Source organism: Nelusetta ayraudi, unplaced genomic scaffold (genome assembly GCF_046127955.1).
Source record: "Nelusetta ayraudi isolate G7.1 ecotype Tasmania unplaced genomic scaffold, CSIRO-AGI_Nayr_v1 ptg000060l, whole genome shotgun sequence".
Classification (NCBI taxonomy): domain Eukaryota; kingdom Metazoa; phylum Chordata; class Actinopteri; order Tetraodontiformes; family Monacanthidae; genus Nelusetta; species Nelusetta ayraudi.
Genome location: NW_027466110.1, coordinates 2,169,420 through 2,195,688, shown reverse-complemented (window position 1 = coordinate 2,195,688; position 26,269 = coordinate 2,169,420). Strand labels below are relative to the sequence as shown.

The following is a 26,269-nucleotide window of genomic DNA, read 5'->3' as shown; positions in this document are numbered from 1 at the left end:
TACATTCTGAACTGTGGCCGAGCAAAAGACACCAAAACAGTCTGCTGGATCGGAACATCAGAACCTCCCCAGCATGGGAACTTCTTCTCCTAAGGGAACGGCCAAAGGGAAGACGGCAAAGGCTGTCTGTACGTTACACGATCCGAGTGACCCACTTCCAATTATTCTTCCTGGTATGGGTAACTTTCAAAAAGCATCATCACGGACTGGATGACACACTGAATATTCCTGTCCTGAATATTTTCCTCTGGCATCACCTAGAAAAAACAAATAACTCCCACATTTATTTCCAAGTAAAACATGCCTCCATGCTTCTTCATATGCACACAGTTTTGCTTCTTATCAAAGGAATTCACCGAGCCTCCTTCAGTGCATCCGTGTTTGTGGAGGTTAATGCTTCACGACACTCGCACACGCCGTTTATCCAGCCACTTTCCCAAGGTAAAGGGATTAACCAGATAATACCTGACTACTGTGAACCAGTCGGCTCTAATCTCCTTCCCGGAGCCTCTCTCAATAGTAACACGAACTGGCCACCAGATGAGTATGTGAGCCGTCTGCACTGAAATAGAAATGGGGTTTAAAAATAGCACCGAGAAATCCCACTTCTACCTGCTCCTCGAAACTAAATGGTAAAACGAGGTGAAATCGCCTCTTTGAGACAGCAAGTCAATGCAGAAAGGTCACAAACAGAGACTGACTGCGATCACAGCCGATAGGTTGTGAATCTTAATCATCATATTATACGTGCGAGTCTCAGGGTATAAAATAAATCATACGCACAACAGGAAAAAGAGGGATGGGTGCACACAATCGTGACGGCAGGATTCCCATTGGCTCCTCATCCTCTCGCCTCTCATAGGCCGGGCTGGGGGAACTGAGGCGTACGCACAACCAAGGCTAAAATTAGCTCTGCTGCAGCTGCAGGGCCAGACGTGTTGGGATGGGCCCGTGTTGCAAGCGAGTGTACACACACATACGCACACACGCACACCCTCTTTTCCCAATTAGACAAGGGGAGCTGCACCACACGACAGCACAGGTGAATGCCAACACGGTTTAGCGTCCTTCCTGCCTGCTGCCCCAAACTCGGTATACAAATGATTTCCATGCAAATCCTCACTGCAAAGAGAACACGTGCGCACACAAACTCGCTCTCCTCCGCAATGCCCTGTAATAACCTCTCCCATGTGTTCGCACCGAGATCAAGGCTAGAAGAAAAAGTATTTGACTTTTGGAAGAAAAAAAAAATATGGCCACTGAATCGATCCTTTGGCAACCAGCGAGACATTCCAATAAAGCACAAAACCAAACTGCGAACAACAGTCAGGAAAGGTGCACAGGTTGCTTTGACCTGTGCATCGTCGGCAAGCAACGGTAAGGCCGAACACTAGAGCGCTGCTGGACGTTTCACACAGCGTGATGCTGCAGCGGTGCCTGCCTCTTAAGTGACAGAGCTCAATTTGCTTAAAAGCATTGGCCGTGCAAGCCGTTGATTTGCAATAAAGAGCTCTGAGCTGCAGCCTATCAACATAACTCTTGGGTTCATTCATTAGAAACCTCGAAAGAATTGTGCATCAATGCATTTTTCTGTTTCATTGCAAAACCTATAGTGTATAAATAACCGCTGTAACATTTCCGGTTTGAATTTTTGCAACTTATTTATAACTAGCTAAACAAGCTCTCTTCTCTTTTTGTCCACTAGCTGTGCTGGAAGGACGACATAATCAAACACTCACCATGAATGGTTTACAGTATGGCTACTGTACACAGCTGAATTAGACGACACATAACAAACAGAGTAACTCAAGAGCTGCTGGGGGGAGGTGGAGGAGAGGACTGTGTTCTTATGAAAGCTGCGGCAGTCACAAGTTCATTTCCAATTCGCAGTAGAGGCACATGACCGCTAATTCCACAATATTGAGCGAGGCAGCTGATATTGTGAACATGGAGAGTGTGTGTGTGAGAAAATGCTACGCTAATATACAAGCTGTTTCACAGTCCTTCTTACAATGGGCCAGCAGAGCAGAGATTTAGAGGGATGGAGGGGAGAGAGAGAGAGTCTGACCATCTCAGACGGATGGGGGGGTCGGGAGGAGGGGTATGGGTGTGTGTGTGTGTGTGTATGTGTGTGCGCACAAAATTGCTGAATAAGGGGAAAGTCAAGCCAGAGAGCCTGGCCGTTGAGCACCAGCTGCACATTAGCGGATTTGGCTCAAAAATGTGTTCCAAGTTAATAAGCATTAGATCTTTAACCGTCGGACAATAAAATGCACCAATGCTACGTTCTCATTGAAGAGTTAAGGTTTTGGCACGGACACATTTCACAATCCACACCCTACATCCCTGTCACTGCCACTTATTAGCAGGAAACAGTCATCACAAGGTGAAAGTCCACAATCTTTTGTGTGTCAACACACAATGAAGATCAGGACACGCAACATATCTTTGACTCATTTGTGTTAATCATGACAATCACGTACATGTCAACATACCAGTAACATTGTGCATTTGCTTGAAATCAAAAGGTTCAACAAGTATCAAGGCCAGGATGGCCTTCATACTAGTGGTTGTGGCCCTTCATAATCAAAGTCAGATTTAAGCTACAATATATCGGGAAACACACCGGTAGAAAATTTGTCCTTCTTCCTTATATCAGTCTTAATATCAGCCTAAAAAGACCTCTTTGTCATTCTGAACCAGACCAAAACAGAAATGTGATGTCCACAGTGGCAGCGGTGAACTGAGCCTCATTACAGGAAAGGAAACAAGCCTTTTATTTATTTTTTTTAAGCAGGTGCTTTTTCACCCCGGCTACCGTAGCTCACAGCTTGCATCGGCAAAAGCCAGTCTTATTCATCATATCGCCACCGCAAATAACTGGCAATAATTCAAAGGCTCGCGGAGTCGACCGGCTTTTGGCATCTGATCAACTTCAGAGAGAAGTGTGAGTCGTGACCGGCAAGCTGATCCAGTGGGAAGCCGCGAGTCCGGTGGAGAGTGGCGGCCCCGATGGCTCCGGCAAACGGCCTCCCCTGCCTCCGTATTAATAATACATGCTGTGTGTTTGCCCCCTGAAGCCCATGTGACACCCGGTGGGAGAGTTCAGGAGCAGTTCAGTCACCTATCAATAGTTACAACTTTGTTTAAGACTATAATTAGCAATAAAAGTCATTATGGTTATTGCTACTTCGGCCGCCACGAGGTGCTGATGGTTTGCAGTCTTGAGCAGAAATATCAGCTCGGCAGTGTGAAAACAACACCATCAACTGTTAAAATGTCTGGGGGGAAAAAAAAAAGTTTTTCCACAGGCTGCCAACCAAGTTACACGTAACTAAGTTACAAGTACAGATCTTTAATTTGCCACACACATCCATTTAATCGAGTTAGACGTGGAAAAACAACCGTGAACACGAATTAGCCGCTAGACTGTATTTGTTTTCTCACTTTATAATCAATGAATCGGACGCATGTACCCTTCAATAGAAACACGTGGATTAAAAGTTGTTATTCCCTGTCCGTGTTGAGCTGCTGCGATATTAATAACGCAAGACCGTAAACATACTGGAGGACTTTAAAGTCTTTGTTGGCGCTGTCGAGCAGAACAAAGACCTTCAACACCTCCCTGGTGCCAGGCCCACCGCCTTCCGGGGATAATACAGTTAATCGGACCCCATCAACACGCAGGCACACATGCCGGCTGACCACGGCTTTGGTGATGGGTCTCCGAGTTGTTGAACCCTCGACCATTTTCTCAAACATATTGTGGAATGTTTGAAATATTATAATAATATTCCCCCTTGAGCGCATGTAATCCTCCGCAGAGCCAAATTAACAAGAACAAAGCTGGTGTTGTGAAGGCATTCAGCGTTACAAGACCGGCAAAGAATGCAGAAAAATAATAACAGCGATCTGTTATGCTGGTCCCAGCAACCCTGAGCTCAGGAAGAAGCAGGTATTGAAAATGGATGGATGAATGCGTTGTTGGTCGCCTTTATTCTGAAAGGCAAGATGGTGATGAGCTCCATGTAGACAGCAAAGATAAGTCTTTAGTAAAACAAGCACCCAACACACTCCATCTAAAAATATTTCACATTTATATCTTTTCCATTCTTCGATTCTTCCAAAAGTAGAAAAAAGCCACTGCTCAACTGTGGGTAGAGTTCTTTATTGAATTAATAATTATCAATAATTTCATTTATTTGATTAATTATTTATTTAGTAAGCTTTCAGTCCTTCCAACCTTCTTCAGACATAGATAGACAACCAGTGAGTGTGACTGTAGACAATTTTTTGATGCATGGATACATTGTTGTAAGGATGTAATGTTGTAGATGTATTTTGGTTTCAGTCGACCGTGTGCAAGGTGATACCTGTCTTGGGACTACAAGTTCCCTAGTTGGACTACAGTGCCCATGATGTTGTGTTGGACTCTGCCATGCCTACACAGGTGTCTGGCATTAACACAATCAGATGAAGTGATCGCCACAACCCCTTTGAGTACAGCCACATTCTCTGATTGTCTATCTATGCCTGAGGAAGGTAGGAAGGCCCGAAAGCTTGCTAAATAAATTGATAATTTACACAAGGTTACGAGTGTGCGGCCACCGTTTTTTTGTCTTCTGAGACTCTTCGGACCTTCGCGTTCATGACGGCATGACCGTGCACGACTGTTAGCCCCCGCTCATTGTACAACCACTAGTGACTCAGGCAGTCTCTGCCGCCGATTCCCATCCTCTCGTGGCAATCGCTTGTTGCTGAAAGCATTGATTTATTTACAAAACAACAGAGTACACGCATTACGCCGCTCCGCCTCCTCCGAGGCCCCCCGAGAGGAACAGCGTGAACTTGTGTGTGTCTGACGGAGGAGAGGCTTTGAAATACAGAATGGTGGAGATGATGAGCAGCAGGCGGCGGACCTGGCAGCCCAGTGAGTCAGCAGCACCGCTGGGCTCTCTGCGCGCCAAAAAACATATCCAGCAGATTTCCAGAGAACCTCTGGAATATGGCGCAAAAGGCACACACAGTGACATGGAGACACCCATTCCAGTTTGGGTGTTGAGAAAGTCCAGGGCAGAAGAAGGGGAAAGGGGGTGTGGGGGGTGCCTGTGTGATCCTCTGGCTCGGTCGGAGCGAGTACAGTGGAAAATCGTCCCCACTGCTAATCCATGGCAGGCTAATTACAGCTTTGATCCGCCAGGCGTGTGCATCGCTGTAGGTGGGGAGGGAGGCGACAGACTCTGCCGCTTCACTACAGTTATGGGGAACATTGGCTGTAGCTTAAAGCCGCCTTAATGAGCTCACGTCTGCTGCAAATGACTTGCCACTACATCATTCCCCTCCATAAGTGAGTTGAATGATGCAGGTTCACGGTGCGGCCTTTCCTTTATTGACATTGACTGAGGGAAAAGACAAAAAAAAGGAAAGAAATTCCACTCGATTCAATGGTTAAGTTTGGTTTCTGCCTAAAATGGGCCGCAGCTGCGATGACAGCCTAGTCCCAAAACAAACGGAGGCAGATATAGAGCAGAGAGAGGAGGACGAAATGGAGGATGGTGATGGTGATTTGTGCATGAACGACAGATGGCAGATGGAATTATCTGGCTTTCCACACTTTGCAAGGCCAGATACCTTTGGCCACGACGCGATCATTTTAAAGATTAGTACTTTTAGACAAATTTCCTCTTGGCAGCATCACCGACATCAGAAAATATTAACTAATGAACTGGGGATGGGCAGGACAGGTGCAAACTGACTTGGCAGGACAGACGGGAGAGATGAGTTGTCGAGTATCAGTTGCTGCGGCTAAAAGCGCCACAACTATTGGTCGAACGTCAAACATTGCTTCAAGCACAATTCGTGAAGGAACACTGTGGGAATAGTGAGATTTAGCAGGATTAAATGTCTTTGGGTGAAAAGTTGAACCATCAACCCGAAGGCTGTTCCCTCTCTGTTGTGTCTCCTACTTTGCCCCCTCCAGTCGGTGACCCACAAATCACCGTCTCGAAGGGAATCTCGGCTCTTGAATGCATCATGGGGGAACGAGGCGTGAACAGGAAAGGAAAGGAAACGCAGACGATGGATGGACCTCTTTGGTTTTGTATTGTCACTCAGATCTCCAATTGCACCTCTGAAACTGATGCTCATTGTGTTCCTTGATGATGTTTATTAATAATAATAGCTACTGTGCATTCACATGAATACATTCATCCTTATATTTGACTAAACAATAATAAGAAAAGTTTGCGGCAAAGCTAATGCCTGTTGCCTTGATTCCATCTTCGCCTTGGATCCTTCTTTTTGTCCCCCCCCCCACCACTCTTGGCCAAGAGTGTAACAACCAAACAGATACAGTGTACTTTGGTTACCGTGGCGAGCTACTGCAAACTGACACCCCTTGGTAAGACGACAACACGATGCATAATCAAGACCCTAAAGCACAAAAGGTTATTTAAGGGCTCGGGTTGATCTGCAGCATTTTGACAGTGATTTAGTTTTTAGCTCGTCTGCATTCACGGGCGTTACGAGTCTGACCCAGCCCCTATACTCGACATTGCACGTAGCACCAAATCGAACGTGTATCAGGTACTAAAAGGTGAACGTCGAGCTTTCAGGTGTGAGGGGGGAACGAAAAAAAACAACAACAAACCCTGGCACTTCCGCTTATCAGTTTCAAAATAAAGCCGTTTTAAACAAGCAAACGGCAGGGAATTCTGGAAGCTTACCCAGCAGTGCCACAGTAAAATATTCATGAATTCCAACTGTATTCCAACGTACTGTTTACATTCGAACAGTCAACAAAACGCTGGTTTGAATAGGACCAGTGTACGGCGGTTGGGGGATTGGTTTACCTGCCCGCTTGTGCGCAGCTGTGCTAGCCACTTTATTAAAGCGCTAACGAGCGAACGCCTTTTCACGTTCCGCTGCCTCCTGCCACGACAGCTTGAGCGTGTGCGTCCACGTCGTTAGCCACCTTAGCTCGGCTCCTATCCCGCTAGCGTGCTTTGCCCTCTCCGGCAGCCGCCGGACATCCTCGTCCTTAATTTTATTCCCCCCCCCCCACGACCACCACCGGTCGTGACCAGGCCGAAGCGGGCTGCTGGTGTGTGTGTGTGTGTGTTTATGCCAGGCAGGGCATCTGCTCCACGTTCGTGGCCAAAAAAAAAAAAAAAAAAAAGAAATAAAAACGGTCCCCGCTGCGGATTTTATACAGTCACGTCAAAAGCACAGTTGTTGGTGATGTTCCAAGTCATCAGCAGGAAATAGCAAGGGGGGAAATCGCGAATAGAATAATGAAATACTCACCGCCGAGGCTGGCTTACGACGACGTCAAGTAAGTGTGCGTGTTCGTCGGCCGAGGCGATCACCCAGGTGAGGTGTCTCTCCTCAGACTGATCCTTCCGAGTGTGAAGAGAGCAGCAGTGGCAGCAGCAGCAGCAGCGGCACCGCCGTATGATTTCCCCCCCTCTCTACGCTGTTACGCTGCTGAACCAACCCAGGCGGTACCCGATTGGACAGGCTGTGCGGAACTCAGGGCGCTTTGGTAAGCAGAAAACACAAGCAGAGCAGGAAGCGCTGACGGCCTGCAGGGGGAGCTCGCTCGGTGATACTTTCAAGAGTTGTCGGAATAGTGACTATCACCAAGTACCCACAAAAACTACTCCTGCGGAGCGATGAAACCCACCACCCGGTTTCGATTTGAGTCAGTGAGTGCAACAAAAACGTTGATCGCAAGTTCGTGAAATGTGTTAAATTTGTTTGCCAACAGGATTGAAAAGGATGAGGTGACTCATCCTTTTCTGAAGTAAGAATTGGTGGGGACCAGATCCAGATCTTCGTCCATTCTTTTGGTCCGTGATACTGGCAAGAAAATAAACTCGAGGTTAGTCAACATGTAATTATTTAATGTGAGTCAGTGTAAGAGGGGTGACAGTATACAAGTCATTTTCTGATACGTTTTGATTCTTTGTAGATTCTTTTCTTTCTTTCTTTCTTTCTTTCTTTCTTTCTTTCTTTCTTTCTTTGCTTCTTTTTGCTATTTCAATCTATTATTAATTTGGTATGTCTTTCATTTCAGAATTGTTTGTTTTTATTGTCATATTCAAAATAAACATGACTAAACTAAATTAATTTGAGCCTAAAATTGGATCTTGGTTCCCATTAAAAATGTTTTGATTTCCTAAAAATAACAAAAACGTCCCTTTGGTGGAAAAGCACCTTACATGAGAAGCGGCCACAAAATTCACCAGAACAGTTCTTTAATTCCATTTTAGTTTCCTGTGAAAGTCAATTTTTCAAAATAAGATTTTATAACTAGGACAAATTCTAAGTTTTACAGACAAACAACAGAATATCTGAACGATTCACTCACAAGTAAACAGTTTATTAAGATCGGAAGCAGCGCGCTAATACGAGTATTCTACCGCAGCTGGTTGCGCCTTTAAGTAAGGAAGTCGTTTTATTTATTTTTTTTATATTATTATTACTACTTTCATTTTCGCTTTTGCTTTTGGCGCAAGTCTGCCTTTTGTGCACCCTGCGGGGCTTGAGGGCATTAAAGTTGTAATTACTGGCGCGTGATTCTGTGCATTCCAGGTTCATCTCGTGCCTAAGGCATCAAAGAGTCTTCTGTTGGTGTTCTGCTTTCTGGGTACTTCCCCTTGACGAGTTTCTGCCGTGCGTCACAACTGTCTCAGGGGGTTGCTGGAATTCCTCTTTCGATCTTGCCATTTCGTCATTTCCAACGCAGAAAGGGTGAGTTGTCTTCCCACGTGCTCGTTTCATTCCTCTTCATTCTGTGCTTCGTTCAAAAACTTGGACTTGTAACCCTCGCACAGGCAACGCTCTTCGACATGGCCCTCCCGGAACAGCTCCAGGCGATCAACCAGATAACGGAGGCCCTGGGCAGCGAGGAGCGCCGGACACTCCTGTACCTGTGCGGGGCCTTGGATCCGGACGACAGCGTCTCCGGGATGAGGGAGATGCTGACACGCAAGGTGATGCAGCACGACGAAGGCGGCCACCTTTTGCTGAGGGAGCTGATGGTGACGCTGAGGCGCTTCGACATCCTGAGGAGGGTGTTCAAGAGCAGCAAGGAGGAGGTGGAGAGGACGCGGCCACACACGCCGCTCCTGCCAGGATTCAGGTATGCCGTGTTCTTCAAGCACACCTGTGCCGGGTCGAGGTCAGAGTATCCGGGGGACCTCTGTGTGAATTTGTTTTTGTATTGTTTACAGAGTATTAATGGCGGATTTAAGTGACGATATGACCGATGAAGATGTGAGCAGCGTGAAATTCTTATTCGGGAATAGGTTACCCCGTGAGAGAATGGAAAAGGCGAAGGTAAGACACAAGTTTCTTTTCTTTCTTTCTTTCTTTCTTTTTCTTTTTAAGAAGAAGAAACAGTTTGTCTCCTACTTTAATGTGAAATCACCTGACTGAGTAATTTCTGGGGAAAAAAGGACATGCACTCCATTGTGTCACTTCTGTTTCAGTGCTTTCTGGATGTGATTGCTGAACTCGAGAAGCTTGACATGGTTTCATCTGATAGTGTAAACCTTGTTGAAAAATGCTTGAGCGAGATCGGTCGAATGGACTTGGTCAAGAAAGTGACTGCGTATAAGATGTCAGGTGAGAATGTATTTAATTTTAAACTCAGTTTCCCAATTTGTCTCGAAAAAGGGAACTGAGTTTTGTTCAAAAAGCACATGTGACATAGCCTTTCGCATAGTAGACGTGTGAATACCCCATATTTCTGACTAGACTGTCAAAAGAACAATGCAATAATGTTTCCCAACTCAGCGTAATTGTTTCATAATTTTATAAAGATGAAAGAAGAATTCAATTTTTTTTATTTAATTAAATTAAATTAAATTAAATGTAATTTAATTTTTTATTTATTTAGCCAAGTTCCCTAGTCTTAATCCAAGCACATATCCAAAAGTCCACACGACTGCCGAGATAATTTTCACAAAATATGGCCGGGCCCACAAATAGATGTAGTCACATTTCCAGTAGCTGGCCATTTTTAGTGTGAGGTATGAGTAGTAACAATGACCAAAAAAGGAATTAGGTTGCTGAATTTCTGCTCCATAGTTTCCATGTTGAAATGCAAATGGCATTCAGCTTGTTGTTGTAGTTGTCTCCAAATTACATTTATTTTAGCCAGAAAACAAACACTGCAAGGAATAAAATTATTATTTGTTCATTCAGTCAAAAGAAACCAGAAATGGCTCTTTTTTCCCAACCCCATATAATTTCTCAATTTTTTATTAGTATTTTTTAATGTCTTTTTTCTTTTTACAGCTGGAACTTCAGAGCAATGTTCATTCCAACAGCAAACGGAGAGACTTCCTGTAAGAATCAAAGCAAAAGTTTCTTTTTCCACTGCATTCCTTCACTTTGCGATAAAAGTAACATGCCTAAAACATATCTTCTCCCTAGTGTCGGCCCCCGCCAGCCAGTCCATGCAACAATCTACCGCAAACAAAACCCGGGCAGTCCTTCCACAGTGGTAAGACCAGCTACATGATCCAAAACACAGCAACCTTAAGGCATGGAAACATGACAGAAGCTGCAAAAGTTCAGTTTCACAGGGTTTTTTTTAATTTATTTTTAGCTTTTACCAGAAACTAATGGAAATTCCCAGACTTGCCACTTTCTTCAAGAACTTGATCTTGTTCATAATAACATATCACTCTTTGTCATCCGCAGGAAACATACCAGTGTCTGTATATAGGACTCAGAGTCCTGAGGTAAGAATGCTTTTGGCTGTTTTTTTCATGCTGTATTTTTAAAGATTTTCCATTTAATAATGAAAGTGCACTCATGAAACCGCTTTGGTTGTTTCCTTTGCATCACAGCATTGTCCAGACTACTACAAGTTCAGCACAAACCCCAGAGGAGTTTGTGTCATCATAGACTGTGTGGGTAACGACGGAGGTGAGACATTTTCTACCTACATTCTGGTTAAATAGTATTTAGTTCCCCCTAGAAAATGTACCCAAATTCCCCAAGTTCTAAAAACATCAAGTACATTAAAGTTACTGTTACTGAGTAAAAAAAAAAGAAAGAAAAAGAAGTCAAGTGGGAGCAAGCTGTCCTTTTTTGATGAATTTAAGATAACCGACTATTGTTAACGAATAACAAATACCAAAGTTATTGTTGAAACTTGGTAGTTTGGTAGTCTACATAGAAGAATCAAAGTATCTGAACGTATGCATTCATGTGTAGTACTGTAAAAAAAAAAAAAAAACTTGAACAAAACTTTTTGATCATTAGAAGAAATAGACTAATCATGCCAATGATGTAATAATAACATGCCTTTTCATTTGATTTGTTTGTTCATTTGTTTGACTGAACCATTATTACAGCACAATTTATATGAATTTTTCTCTCTCTTCATCCAGAAATGTTGGAGCAGACCTTTAAGGCTCTTCACTTCAAGGTGATCCTCCGCAGGTGGTTGAGTGTTGCTGAAATTCTGTCAACTCTCACCGAGACACTGAAAATGAAGGAGATCCAAGATGGTGACAGCTTCGCCTGTTGCATTATCAGCCGTGGCACAGAAAGTAAAATCTTCGGCACCGACCCGCATGCCCTCGGTCTGGATCTGGACAGAGTCAAACGTTTTTTTACAGCTACTGGGTGCCGAGCCCTGGTGGGCAAGCCCAAACTCTTCTTCATCCAGAGGTACAGCATCCCAGGATATCAGCCGCCTACCTTGAGAGAACACAGAGATGAGGATCTGGAGACAGATGGGTATACAGAGAGGCCCAAATGCAATGCCATCCCCGAAGACGGAGATGTCTTCTGGAGCCACTGTTCGATCGATGAGCGTCAGCTGGAGCGAGGGCAGCACAACTCTGTTTACCTGAAGGCTCTGGTAGATGCCCTATATAAATGCCAAAGAAGGTACGGGAAAACACTCAACAGTAGATATAACTGCTTCTAATTTAGCTTTCATCTCTGGAAACTGAACGTGACTCTTTTGTCTGTGTTTTGACAGGAAAACGCACATCCTTGACGTTCAAACAGAAGTGAATGGGGCCATTTTTGATCACAACAGGAGGAATCCTGATACAAATTACCACATTGACGTAAAACACACTCTGCGTAAGGAGCTGTACTTGCATTAGAGAAGAAGGAGGATTACATTCATTGTTTTTGACAAGTAGTATATGCCGCAGAAAGAACGTTTGAATACTTTGTGTATAGTGACACCTATTGGTGGCGAGAATGTTTAACGCCGACTCAACCTAGGACGCAGCTAAATGTGGAGTGACTGACCCTTTAAATTCTTATTGTTGTTTGATTGTTTTCCATGAATAGGTTTGAAATAAGTTTTTTTTTTAAATGAGCAATTTTAAAAAAGGCTTTTGTTGTCAACAGTCGTTCCATATGACCCACTGAAGCAGCCGTGTAACATAGCGTTTGTACATACCTGGCATATAATTATAAAATAAGTGCAGTTCAGATTAAGACTGAAAAAAATATTATCTACTATTGGGCATAACGCCGCATGACCTTTTTGTTTTGTTGAAACGTGTGAATTGGTATTTTTTGTCTAGGTCCAGCGCAGCTAAAACAGATTATATGTAGTAAATATTTCTGTGCTCTCGTTTTATATATTTGTTTTGTATTTCTATTTACATTTTATATGACGCATCTTGAAGTTTAATACACTACATGTCAGCTCTCCCATCAGCCACATATTTGTGACCATCATTTTATTCTGAGAAGGATTTTCAAATTTACACACTTTATTTATATTTTCAGCTATTGTTCTTTTTTATGAAAATTGTGTAACTTTCTTTGTAAATGACTTTCTGTTTTTTATTACCTCCAATTAAAAATATGTATGGTATGCTGATATTTTTCATTTGCCATTAAACATTGCAGTAACTTTAAAGAATACTTACTGTGTGATACCATCTTGTCAATATGCAATACATGCTCAGAGGATTTTTTTCAATACATAGGTTAAACCAGTATTTGGCAAGTGGGTGGCAAAGAAAAGTTAAAGGAATATTCTTTTTTAAAAAGTAATGTTCAGGATTTCATGTCACAAAGAGTGATTTGCTAAAGTTCTTTATTTGTACAAAATAAATGATGAAAAATGTTCTTCCTCCAAGGTGGGGCGTGACAGAGAAAGTATGAGAACCACTGCCCTAATGCCATGCAAGTCTATGGGGTCAAAAGTCAGCTTTGTCCTAGAGACATGGGACCACTTGCAGGTTCATGGGGATCCCTCAAGACACAGCCACGTCAAATTTGGGGCTTCTAGCCCATGAGGAACCCTGAAACCCTAACCCTAATTCCAGCAGTAACCCTAACCCTAATTCCAGCCTTATCGCTAACCCTAATGCCATGCAAGTCTATGGGGTCAAATGTCAACTTTGTCCTAGAGACATGGGACCACTTGCAAGTTCATGGGGATCCCTCAAGACACAGCCACGTCAAATTTGGGGCTTCTAGCCCAAAATTTGGGGGGGGGCAAGAAAGATTTTCTTCCTCCAAGGTGGGGCGTGACAGAGAAAGTTTGAGAACCACTGGGTTAAACTGTGCAATAAACTTTGTGATTACCTAACACAACAGACTTATGGAGACAGCGGTGAGTGCATCTGCATGGCATGTAACAATTTCTTGAATGCAAAATACAGTAAATAGACCTCTTTCCTTTCGGCTGTTTCTTTGAGTTGTACCTATTGCAAATCGTCTGTCTCCATCAAATGCTATTTTCTGCAGCATCTTCACTGATCAAATAACGGGATGGTTTATAATAATAATAATAATAATAATAATAATAATAATAATAATAATAATAATAATAATAATTATTATTATTATTATTATTATTATTATTGTCAGTTGTCAGATGAGCAGGGGAACAAAGTGCAGGTTGGCCCCTCTCGAAGCCTCGCAGTGTCTACATGGTGACAGTAGGGGGCAGGAGAGTTGTATATGTGTGTGTTAAGTGTGTGGGATGCCGCCACTCGACGAGCATGACAGGCGCGCGAGCGCAGCGCACGAGCCCTCGTGGACGCGTACGGCCGGCGCTGCTGTTGCTATGATGCAATGGCGACTGCGCCGTGGGAAGCGAGCGAGAGAGCGAGAGAGCGAGCGAGGAGTTGAATGAGTTCCCCGCACAGTTCAAGTGAAGCCGCCGCCGCCGACAGTCAGCTCAGGACACCCACCACGCCGCCGCCGCCGCCGTCGCCAGGGACGGACAGCGGGCGCGGAGACCTCGGCGGGACGGTTCCCCAACCACCCCCCCACCCCCGGCGCGCCACATGCACGCACACACACGGCCAGGTGTGTCTGTTAGCCCCGCAGCTAGTCATGTCATGACGGTTGGGAGCGTTTCTCACACATCTGTGCGACGCCGCAGCCAGACGGGAGCAGCACCAACACCCTGCTCGCCCTCCCGAGTCGGATTCCTCTGAGGAGGGCTTGTTTATTTCGCATTTTCTTTCCAACCCCCGCCCCTCCAAAAAAAAAAAAAAACCAACAACCCCCAAAACCTTCGTCTTTTTGCCTGCTCACCTGCGACTCAGCGGACCTGCCTCTGCGGTTCGGACTGGAGCAACCATGGCTGAGAGAACCTCCAGCGGTTTGCTGACGATGATGTTGGAGCCCTCGCCGGCTGTCGGTATGACCCTGCCGGCGGAGGTCCGGGAGAAGCTGGCGGAGCTGGAGCTGGAGCTCTCCGAAGGTGAGTTGACCGGTGAAACCGGCCAGGCCGTGGCTAAGACTCTTGTTGTTCACGTTTTGCGGGTGTTTTATTGAAACCGATGTCAGCCCCGACTAAACCACCGCCCTGCTTGTCCGCGGTGGGTTTTTTTTATTTTTTATTTTTTATTATTTATTATTGCGGTTCATGATTTTAAGGAACGTCAGTGAAACCTACTCCCGATACTATGAGTCATCACCGAGTCTCAACTTCTGTCGTAGTTCTCTCGTCATTACAGCTTAACTGCTGCGACATTGAGAATCAGATGGAACCTTCTCCCGGTGTGTCTGTCGAACGGGCTGCTGGCGCTGCCCTGACATGTCACACATGACACGATCAAACTCCAAATGCCATATCTGATCCGATGGATATGAGCCTCAAGCAGAAACAGCTGAGCGGACACACCCATGCCGATGTGCGGCCTCGTTTAAATTTTTTTTTTGTTGTTGTTGTGGTTGCTAGGTAAACGTCATTTTCTAATCTAGGCTTAAATGATTGTACAATAACACCATTCTCGCCTTGTCCGAGGAGAGGCGAGCGCTGATGAGGCTCAAGAGACTCTCGAACGTCGTACGAAATGACATTCAGAAAGTTGGCTCGACATGCATAGAGCACCAAATTGCAAAATATAGATAACTGTTGTATTAGTGCATATCACGAGGCAATTTCTTTCTTCTTCAAATACACATTTTATAACATTATGCAGAAATTAAATCTATCTTGGATATAAACATCATACTTGTATTTTATGCAAATCAGGGCAAGGGAATTTTCACATTTTGTGAAATAAAGCTTAGATTTATCGAAGAGGAAGTTGGTTGACTAATCATATTTATGAATGTGCTGTCCAACAGATGATAGATGTAAACAAAGGCAGGTATAGCTGTCTGTCACTCCCACCAGTAGTCAGCTGAGGGACTTGCTTGACCAAAATTCAAAAACGCCATATCTTTTGAGTAATTGAATCCACCTACTATGTCTATCATATGTATTATATTTCCCCATATAAAAACAATGTTGGCTGAGCACAACATGGTAGCCTGACTTTAAAACAGGACACAGTTTGACACGTGTATGATTTGACTTGCTCGCGTTCCCTCAGAGCTGCGTGGACCCAGCAAATCTAAGCCTGTCCTGCTGACGATTCGAAGCCCATCCAGAATTTAGGTGTGCTGTAAATGTGGGAGCGCATGACTGTCAACCAACAAAGCTTTCCTTGTGTGTCCCTCAGGTCAATGCCACACATTGTTTTGCAGTGCGCCTTTAAATTTGAGCAGTATTCACATGGTGAAATTAGGGAAACGGTAATTGAATCCTGCAAATTAATGACCTATTTTTTTTTTTTTTTTTTTAAATGTCTAATGAGATTTGGAGTTGAACCCGAGGGTGTGACCCCATTGTCTGTTCAATTCTAAACCAATACATCTTGTAAATTGTTGAACTCGAACACATATAAGATAAAAACCAAGTGACTCACTCTTGAGTTGAAGGTCCTTTTTTTTTTTTTTTTAACGGTGCCCAGCACAGCAGGCTTGGTAACAAACCAATAGAGTTTGGATTTGATAAGCACATTATGTGCCACGGAGGCCTCTAATGGGATGGACATGTTTTTCAGGGCAGCCAGCAAATTAATCTATATCTGTCTGGCTTCCTTTTCCTGCACTCCACATGTCACTTCCTGTCGTGTTGGACCTCTGATAGCAGCGCCTTCCTGGTGCCGTTGGCTTGTTGCTGCTTTTCATTTACCCCCCCTTTTTCCCCCTGTGTTGTCTCCCATCCAGCATCTTTACCATTCCACGCCTCTCAGTTCTTCAGATTTTTTTTTCCTCAGTTTTCTCAATGATCAAAGAGGGGAATGCCATTTTGCTTTGGCTGAGGGGAAGGAGGGGGAAAACATCACACTCTTCTTTGCTCTCTCTAAATCCAATTTCTGCTGCACTGCTGTGAACTCCTCACCTCTACACGATGCCCTCTGGTTGCCTCCTCTGTGCATCCTGTCTCAGGATAGAATAGATGTACTGTTTGACTGGGAGGCGGCGAGAGCCTGAAAATCCTACAGGGTTTTTGTTTTTGTGTTTTTCCCAATTCACCCACTGGCTTTGGAATCACCTGGGCTTTTTAAATATGAACGACTGCGCCGGTAGGCGGGTGTGCAATTGTGCAGAAAAACAGTTTTATTCATGAAGCTGAATGAGACAGGTCATGTATGTTTCCTTAATCAGTTTAGTAGCTGCAGCAGCGGGACTTTGACACAACACTGCAAGATGATATTCCAGTGTCAGCAGTGTTGGACTGCTGATGTGGGAAATAAACAATACACCCGCTCCCATTGTAGCTGCAATGAAACATGTTCCGATGAGAGATTTGCTTTATCTGGCACAGTTGCTTTGTTTTCATTGTTCAGGTAAACACACAGGGCTTGACAGGTATTAATGTTCTACAACTCTCTGTAGTGTACACACTTCAAAATGAAAGCCAAGTACACCTTTGGATGTTGACAAGTGGAGCGTTTTCTTTCTGTTTGCATGAAGGAAAAGTGTCCTTGAAGTACGATGGTGGTGCAACTGATCGGAGGGTCGTTAAACGGGTGAAACGGACGCAGTGGTTCGTTTTTTTTGCACCTTGAGACAGGTTATCGCATCTTATTCGCAACAACGCAGGAAGGTGACAGTCCCCACCGCGCGCGGCTCCGACACATCGCGGCTATAATGCAAAAAGCCTGTGGTATTTCTCGGCTGACCTGGATGCAGATGAGTGGGGCAGAAAGGAGGGCAAGAAGACGGATGGTCCCTATTATCTCCTGCAGCGTGGAGAGGGGGAGCGGCGTGTCTGCTGAGTAATTCATAGGCTTGCTCTATCATTCCCTGCCTTTTTTTCCCCCTCCACCCCCCCCTCGTCCCTCCTCCCCCTGTTTGCTCTGTAAACCCCCCCGAGATTAAAAGTCATTTTGTAGCCCGGTGCTGGTGTTTGCCAGGACAACTGCCAAAGCCTTGTTTGGTCATTTGCGTCCGTTTTGCCCGCTCACGTTCAAACAGACATTCACACAAACGCAGAGCTGGGTTTGTTTTTGTTTGTTTGTTTTGTCACTGCAGCTGAGTCTGACTTTGCTCTGGTTGTAGAGTTAGATTTTCACGGAAAGTTTTGGATGTTGTACGGCAACCGTCAAAAGTCAAGTGATCTGTTCACGCCAACACTGCCCTCATTGTTCATACTTGTGTATCTGTGACGATATCCTACTTTCTGCTGCTGGAGTGACCCAAATTTGCCCCATGGACATCACTTGAAGTTTCAACTTATCTAATCACACAAAAGGCAAACTTTGTGTTCTTACTGTGTGTGGTTGTTCTGGAAGAAAAAAAAAATGGTTCAAAAGTTACAGTACAGTACTATCTCACTTTATATAAACCTACCCTGCTATCGGGCTCCGGGCTTGTACTTTCTCTTTGGGGTGAGTAGATGGTTGACTTTGGCGGTCACCAATTCCATATATACCTCCTTTCTGGAAAGTCTGAATGCACAGCAAGGAAGCCCCAGCGAACGTGTGCGTGTGGTCCACGGAGCCAAGTTAAAGAAGAACCACACCATGTAAGGAATGACCACGCATTGGCCCTGACTCATTCCTCTCTGTGGTCACTCACTCCCACCACCAACTCATGGAGCAGGAACGTCCTTCTGGTCTCGCCCAGCACAGCACAGCTCAGCCCAGCCCTATTGTTAGAGAAAACCAAACATTTGATGAATGTCCTACAGTAAGAGATGTGAGAATGTGTGTGTGTGGGGTGGGTTTGGTGTGATTACCGGAGGACCTTTGCACAAGGCTGCCGTTTAGCTTGGTAATAGGATCCAGAGGAGAAGAATGTTGAGCCTACGCGCTTGAGTTTCTTCCTTTTTGAGTCTTCCGGGCGAGCGCCGCCGCTGCACTTGCAAGGTCCAGTTGGAGATAAAGAGACATCTATGGCGAACCCCCTGACATGGTGAAGGATAGCAGGAGAATTAATAATTCAATGCCGCTGTCAGGGCAGAGAGGAGCTTCAGATTTTTGTGTTACAGCGCATGCCAATATGCAATTCCACGCACAATTAGTCCATTTAGTGTGGGCCAGTGTCTCTGGTTGAATTGCAGCGCTGTTCTTTTTCATTTCCCCCCCCCACAAGAATGTACGAAACTGCATTTGATTTTGATTCAACAATTCACTGCCTGAGTGTGTATCTTTTTCCTAGCATCCTGTCTCTGCCTCTGTCTCTGTCTATTGGAACCATGAATATTTAAAGGATAACACCATGGGAATTAAATCTGTAGAAATATATAGCTTTACAGCCACTCAAGTTTATTCAAGTGTGGAGGAGTGCACGGTCCAGAACCTGATGGATTTTTTTTTCCATCTATGCAATAAAGGCTACACACAACCAACATTTCTAAATGATGTATTTTGCAAGAGCATTTCAGAAAGTTTTATTAAAATTCAGAAAGAAAGAAAACAGGGGATTGAGGTTTGAATTTGGACCAGGACATAGTATGACGTACTGTGAGTGGTAGTGGTGTAATGGTGGAGGCTCGGAGGGATTTTAGATTTCTCTTAAAGTTCAAGCGGGAAAAAAAAAAAAGTTTTCCCTCCCCCTCTTTGCATGCATGTCAAATTTCGTTCGGTCTCAAGTGACTCATCCGTCTAGTTTCACTGGCTTGCTTCTCCGGCAGCGTTTTTATTGCACACCATGCTTTAATGGTACGGTTCCAGCTGACGAATGAAAAGACTGCTCAAATTGAATTGAGTTACGACACTCCTGCAGCCCTCGGCAAGATGCCGCTCCGTGAGTGTCAAGACGTAAGCTAGAATTAAATCTACACAGACATGTGTTGTAAAATGATCAAAGGAACATAGACTCCATTGACCTAATTTCACATTTGTGACACTGATCAATGTAAATACTTGGTTTGCTAAAGGCAAAAAAAATAGCATCCGGTTACTGGCTTAACTGGCTGCTATATTGTTCCTTTTTTGCTGCGGTCTTCTTATCCAAAGTCTTTCCAAGGCCACCAGGAACCGACCTTTCATTAAGACGGCCGCAGAGAAGACGATGCTGGCCTCAAGGTGGTCCACCATCCTGCACAAATGCAAGCATAGCAGCAAGACACTGAAATCTGTTTCTGAGTCGGTGATGTTCTTGGTAGCGCTCCAGTTGTGATTTCTTTTATATTATTATTATTACTTGTTTTGGCATAGAGGCAAGGAGACCTGCTAACCAAATAAGCTGCAGTGGCCCGCTTTTAAGTTACATTATACTTCCTACTTCCACATTCACAAATCTGGTTGAAAATCGTTTTCTTTTCTCCGACCTGTGTGTGCATGATCCTCCTCTCTTTGGCCATCTGTTAATATCAGGCTTGGCAGGAGAGATGGACAGTACCTAAGCTTTCCACCCTCCAGTCTAAACCCATTGTCCGCGCTACACCTGCTTCTTGTGCTATTCACGCTTTGAACATAAAATATTTCCCCAGAAAACCTTCATGTGCCGTTTTCAAATAGCCGAGTAAATTGCAGGGAGAGAATGCGAGGCGGCAGCAGTTCTCTGCAGGGCGTAGGGGAACCTTTTGTGCTACCGAAGTCTTTCATAGCCCAAGGTGATGTGATAAAATGAAAACAGAGAAGTTCATAAATCATGTACTTTTATAACAACTGTTTTGTATTGAGTACCGGCAGTTGATCCAACTATTTTCCTTCCCTTGTATGCGTGTGCATGCATACACATGTTATGCATGCACTCTTCCTCTTTCAGTGGTTGATGTGTATTGAGGTGAGTCCTTTTCCGCTGAAAACATGTCAGGTTAATGATATAAAAGGCTACAAATAAAAAAAGAAAGGTTAAAAAAAACAAGGAAAAATCTTTGTAGCTTCAGATTAAGGTGAAGTTAATCTGCAGTGCCCTGCCAGATAAAGTTGATGACTACGCTGATCATTGTCCACAATAAACAAGCTGCAGAAGACCAGTGGTGATGCGGTTTCATTGAAATATAAAATATTATTCCCAAAGTGTGTCGTGGAGTGGTCAGTGCTGATAGCCACTCTTGGCCCTTCCTTGGTCCGTAATGATGACAGCAGCACGTGGATCCAGGAACCCCTACTTCTTTTGTGGCGCCCATGTTGACCGTGATCACCACGTAACACCACCAGATACTTTGTCGATTTTTTTTTTTTTATCTACTTTTTTCTTCAAAGTGGATTCTTTGTTGCATCACTCAGCGGCGGGGCATGCTCAGGTGTGATGTGCACTTCAAAGGGGTACGGGCTCCCTTTGTAACGGCAGCCCCAGCTGCATTGGGAATCTTCCGGGTGGAAAACAAACAGCCGGAAAATGTCTGGAATGCCACGTGACCTTTCAACCTATCTAGGAGGAGAGGGTTTTCCCAAATCCCCACCGAGCGCTGCTGGAGGGCACGGCTTAGCTGCACACAACAAACAGGAGCACAGCGTTGCGGCTTCTCCAAGCCTCAGCCATGTTGCCCCTCCCTCCTCTTCCCCCCAACTTCCAGAATCCATTCTGCTTGCTGTTGCTCCTCTGAGGCTTTTTCCCCTCGGTCTGTTCTTCCACATGAACCTGTGAAGCCAGAATGAAGAGTGAGATGGATGCAAAACAAGTGCAAGTCGGGGCCGCTTTCAAAGTTCCCCCCGGGCGTAACTGGCAAACAGCGGTCTTCCTCTCCCCAGCATTTAGCATTTGTAGAACCGGCGTCTGTGAGCCATCATGTTGTCAGTCATCTGGATGAACTGCTTTTACTTGGGAGACTTTTTGTCCTTTCTGAGATGTGGGCCTGTTTTTTAGAGCAAATATTTCTGCAACAACAGGACAAAAAATGTACACATCTGCAACTTGTCCGCGTTAGTGTAGATATCGAGCCACAGTAATGCTCATTTTTTAATCCATTTGTATTTCCTTTCTTGAAAACAAACAAAATGAAAATTATAACTTGATCAACATTAAGTCCGTATCATTTCCTAAATGTTTTCAAGGTCCTGATCCTTCACTTTTTTTTCCATGTAAAAAATGTTCAATTAATTGCGACTAATTTCATTAATCAATTGTCGATTAATTGTTAACATCCCTAAGTAGGACTTAGCCAAACCACAACATTGTAGCAGGCTGTTCAAGTTGAGAACGACTGCCAGTTGAATGTACAGACTGTTGGTTGCCGACAGAGACACACTGACCGAGAGAAATAGTTAAAGTCTTTAAATAGTTAAAGTCTTTTTTTTCCCCCTCGAAGATATAAAAATCCTTGCGGACTGACTTCTTTTCCTTACATTCCTTGTTTCGCTCTGTCTCCATCCCCCTTGTTTTAGTCAGTTTGATGTGGTTCCAGTGGCCTTTTTATGGCCAGGTTGGGTTTTGTCCTTAGAGGAGCTTCATTCCTGTGTAATGATGTATGAATGTGGACCGTGGATGACTAAATATAAAGCAGTCGCTGGGATGTTTTCTCTGGCGCTGCTGCGAGCGGCCCCAGATGTTTCGCTGATAACACTCTCAGATCGGAGTTTGGAATGGATACTGTGGAGCGGTGCTGATTCTGCTGAGCGGTATCGCCAAGGTTGCCTTTTATATGTTTGTGTGTGGATGACTCACGCCGATCTTTGTACAGTGTTCTGACCTCGTTGTCGCTGCTCCAAGGACTGTTAAGTCACCGCTTGTCAGCACGGCCGAGACGTTTCCAACACGCGTTTTTACACACTGTTAACTTTGGAATCCCAGGCGCTCGGCAGGGGAACAATGACATGGATACAACTCTGAGCATGCCAGTAATCTAATAGAACACACACGCACACAGACACACACATGCACACTGAGACACACAAACACCTCATCTTCAGCCACGTTACACAGAACATTCGTGACACTGAGGTCAGCGTGTGAATAGGCCGGTGTTGCTCTGTCGGTCGCACAAATTTAAAAGCGCGCGCACAGACTGGGCCCTGTTTGTCATCAGAAGTCAGCGGCAGCGTGAAATGTCAACGAGTGTCAGGTGGCTGCCGGGCAAATGCATCTTGGTGTGTCACGCCCCGATGACACGCACGCACGCACGCCGGGGTGCGAACTCTCTCCCGAGGCTCGCCGCTGTGTCCGTGGATTCTTGGGATGACTGGCAGTTATGCATTGTGTGCATGCGTGTGTATGTGGGGGGAAAGACGTGAGTGCTAAGTGTCTGTTGCGCGAACGCCATGGGCGATGACTAAAATGGGAAGGATTTACATCACAAAAGTAGCGCCACCAAGCAGACAACACGGCAAGTAATGAACGCAGGAATCCCAGCTTGTCCTCCATTTTTTGGGTGGGGTTTTCTTTCTCTTGTGTGTAACAATCGCAATTGTTCTTTTGTCGAAATTTTAGAAATATCGCTTTTATTTTCCGGAAAACTGTAATGGAAACGCTGCTACAGATGTGTGTTGCTGTGAGCAGACAGGAAAAAACTATTCCGCTGAACGGCTATTTAAAGGAGACCTTCGTCTCCCGTCCGAGGCAGTCTGTAAGTCTGGTCCGGTCATCTGAGGTTGGTGCATCCCCTGGGGTCAGCTGAAGTAAAAGAACACAGAAGCGGAATAATGATGCCCGAGTTTTTTTTCAAAAATTCCCCTTGCTGAGAAACAGCTGCTGCCAGACCTCAGGGAAAACGTATGTTTGCTAATTTTTGCAAGCTTTTTTTTCTTAAACCATTTTTTTTTTTGTCGCTTTTATGTGCCGCATGGGCTAAAAAGATCACAGGAAATTACCGTAGGTATATTCATTTCCAAGGTAATATCATTCAGGCCTAAAACATGACATTACTGTTCTTTTTTTTTTAATATACATTGGAGTCTATTACAGCACTAGACTCAGTTCATTGGATGGAAATCTTTCCCTCCGTTCTGCAAATTATATATAAAAAAAAAAAAACGTCACCACAGCCTCACAACACATCATGATTTGGCGGTAAATGGGTAAAGAAAAGAGAAATCAATTTTGAGTGAACCATCCCTTTAATTAGTTTAAATGAAGAAGCCCGCTTCTTTTAACATCTGGATGTATTTCACCCATTGACTAACTGTCCACGGGGTGGGGTCATCCTCGGGGTCCTGACCTCCCACCGACCGTGACTGATTCTGCGTGAGGATGCATGGCGGATCCCCTGCAGGTCACACAAGACAAACGATAAGCCGGTGCAAAGCTCCGGTGTGGCTGTCATCAATCTGTAGGGGGTTTTCTTTATTTCTTTTCTCTTGCAGGGGCCAAAACGAACGGCCCCTCTGGCTCCAGACCATGTGCTCCACCGCCGCATGCATGCAAGATCATCTCAGATCCTGACTCTGCTCTTTTCTTTTTCCTCACCGGTCATACACATGGATTTGTGTGTGTGTGTACGTGTGGGCGTGCGCGTGTGCGTGCACATGAATTCACACAGGGATACTCCAACCCCCGTTCCCTCGTGTCACAGCCTGTTTGTTGAATTAGGCTGCGGGTTTTGGCCCCTGGCTTACGTGTGTGTGTGTGTGTGTGTGTGTGTGTGTGTGTGTGTGTGTGTGTGTGTGTGTGTGTGTGTGTGTGTGTGTGTGTGTGTGTGTGTGTGTGTGTGTGTGTGTGTGTGTGTGTGTGTGCGCGCGTGTGTTTGAGGATAAGTGCAAAAGCAGAACCTCTGCTGTCGGCCCCGTCTGTCTCTGTCTGTAACTGACCATTTATCCTTGTTCTCAGTTTTTTTTCCTTCTTTTAGTGCAGGAAGCTCTGCAGAAACTAAAACACAGCTCAGAGCCTCTTCAGACTTTTTTTCCCCCAGCAGGACAAGGTTTTGTTTTTTTTGTCCTGGAATTGGCTCAGTTTTTTAGTCTGAAGTTTTGGCTGACACGTTCAACCCCACCCTTAGCATACTTGCACTGGTTCCACAAATAAGGGATATTTCGTCTGGGGTAATAGGCCGTTGTTTTTTCAAGTCGCATTTGTGGTGGTGTTTATTTTTATTCATTCCTGTGGTGAGTTTTTAAAACCAGGAGTGGTCTCTTATGTCAAGAGTCACCAGTTGGCTTCAGCATGTTTAACGTACATATATTATACAGCTCAAATACTTAATCCTTTTTCTTACTGCCGTAATCCTGGAATGAGTTTAAAGCTGTTCTGCCAGTTGCAAAGGCCCGTAAAATCATCAATCAAGCTGGGTGTTCTCCAGACGCACACGCCCCTTTATTGGTTATCTGCTGCTCATTGGATGCCGCAGCTGAGAACCAATCCATCACTTTGCAACAAAACAGTAGCTTCACAAGGAAGTGACAGTGGTAAAAGGAGGCTTATGGTCTGTATGGTTAAAGATGTGAAGGACCACAAGCATTTGTTCAGATGTGTTCGGATGGGATCATTAGAAACCGTTATCACCTCCCTTTGCTTTGTCTCCTCCGGCTTAAAATATCTGTTAAGTATCTATTAAAATATCTAACTCAGGTTTGCTTGCTCTTACAACTTCACCCAGCCAAGGGACGAGGCTGAAAACCCGTTAATTTCCCTCGCAGACTTCTCCCCTGTAGGCTAACGGAGGCCGTTTAGCTCACAGCTCGAGCTGGCAGATAGTATCAGCTGGTGGGTATTACCGAGCTAGGAGTCGCATGGACAATATGTCCACAGCTGACTCTCTGCCTCATGTTCCGCACGTCCTGGAAGAAAAAATAAAGTAAAATAGGGAGCAGCGCAGCCAGCAGCTCGGTCAAAGGTCCGCCTGGCTGAAAACGTGGGCGTATTGGCTGAGGAATGCGGAGCTGGAAGAGCTCGGGAGAAATTTTTAGAACGAGCATATCATTTTTGTTGCACTGTTCCCCTCCCAAGGCATGAGGGAGGTGGCAGAAGTCTCAAGGAAGCCGGTGAAGACCCCCCCCCTGTGGTTGTGGCTATCACCTCTGTCTATTTACACGACTCAACGCAGGTTATCTCTCAGACATCTGCGGCACTGCTCTCTCGTAAAATGTAAATGAGGGCGTTCTCCCGCGGTTCGCCCCAAAGGCTTCGGCGCACGTTGTTTTTTTCGGAAAGGACGTTTACATACGTTTTATCTCCAGGACATGTAGCGTTCGTCTGCAGCGAATTAGCAGGCTACTGAAGGCCAAGTGCTTCGGAGCGGTCTGCTTGCTCCACTAAACAGGTTTTCAGGGCTCATCTCGGCTCCACCTCGAGGTAGAATCTGCTGCGTCTGCTCCGCTCCGCTCTGCTCGGGGTTTGTTGCTCCCCGTCGACCTGTCAAGGCTCCTCACCGAGAGCCTCACTTTGGGGAGGAGGGGGAGGCTTTGACCACTGACAATAATGCTCCGGGTCTGAGCGGGCAGAGATATTGATTGAGAGAGCAGGAGGACGGAAAAACAAAGGGAGGAGAGTGAATGGAGCAGATGATGAAAAAGGGAGTAACGGCAGGCGGTGAAAGCGTGAAGCAGACACATGAAAGATGGATTATAACAAGCTGATGAGAGTTGGGTTGAACAAAAAAAAAAAAAGCAGGCTTGTAAATTCTGGATGAAACTGGAACACACGACTGGAAGTTTGT

General features: G+C 45.0%; 3 protein-coding genes and 1 long non-coding RNA gene across 11 annotated transcripts in view; 2 read left to right on the top strand and 2 right to left on the bottom strand.

The window, feature by feature from the left end:
* Positions 1-7,698, bottom strand: part of LOC142897803 (hyccin 2) — a 38,312-nt gene extending 30,614 nt beyond the window's left edge. For 4 of the 5 annotated variants that reach the window (XM_076040391.1, XM_076040390.1, XM_076040393.1 and 1 more), the window contains exon 1: positions 7,306-7,698. The gene's annotated coding sequence lies outside the window, so the exon portion shown is untranslated. The remainder of the gene's footprint in view (positions 1-7,305) is intronic. The other variant, XM_076040394.1, reaches the window with a different exon arrangement.
* Positions 7,699-8,852: 1,154 nt separating this feature from the next.
* LOC142897805 (CASP8 and FADD-like apoptosis regulator) lies at positions 8,853-12,871 on the top strand. The gene is made up of 9 exons (XM_076040395.1): positions 8,853-9,145; positions 9,237-9,342; positions 9,495-9,630; positions 10,306-10,355; positions 10,444-10,513; positions 10,714-10,754; positions 10,863-10,941; positions 11,409-11,913; positions 12,008-12,871. Exons 1-9 carry the CDS (start codon positions 8,853-8,855, stop codon positions 12,135-12,137), a joined length of 1,410 nt encoding a protein of 469 aa, XP_075896510.1. The 3' UTR covers positions 12,138-12,871.
* On the bottom strand, positions 11,113-14,677 carry LOC142897808 (uncharacterized). The gene is made up of 2 exons (XR_012928493.1): positions 14,545-14,677; positions 11,113-11,721 (listed from the first exon to the last, which is right to left on the bottom strand). It is a non-coding gene; the product is annotated as an uncharacterized LOC142897808 (long non-coding RNA).
* Positions 14,585-26,269, top strand: part of dip2a (disco-interacting protein 2 homolog A) — a 68,797-nt gene continuing 57,112 nt past the window's right edge. For all 4 annotated transcript variants that reach the window (XM_076040389.1, XM_076040387.1, XM_076040386.1 and 1 more), the window contains exon 1: positions 14,585-14,713. In XM_076040389.1, the coding sequence (XP_075896504.1) occupies positions 14,590-14,713 (124 nt within the window). In that variant the 5' untranslated portion in view covers positions 14,585-14,589. The remainder of the gene's footprint in view (positions 14,714-26,269) is intronic.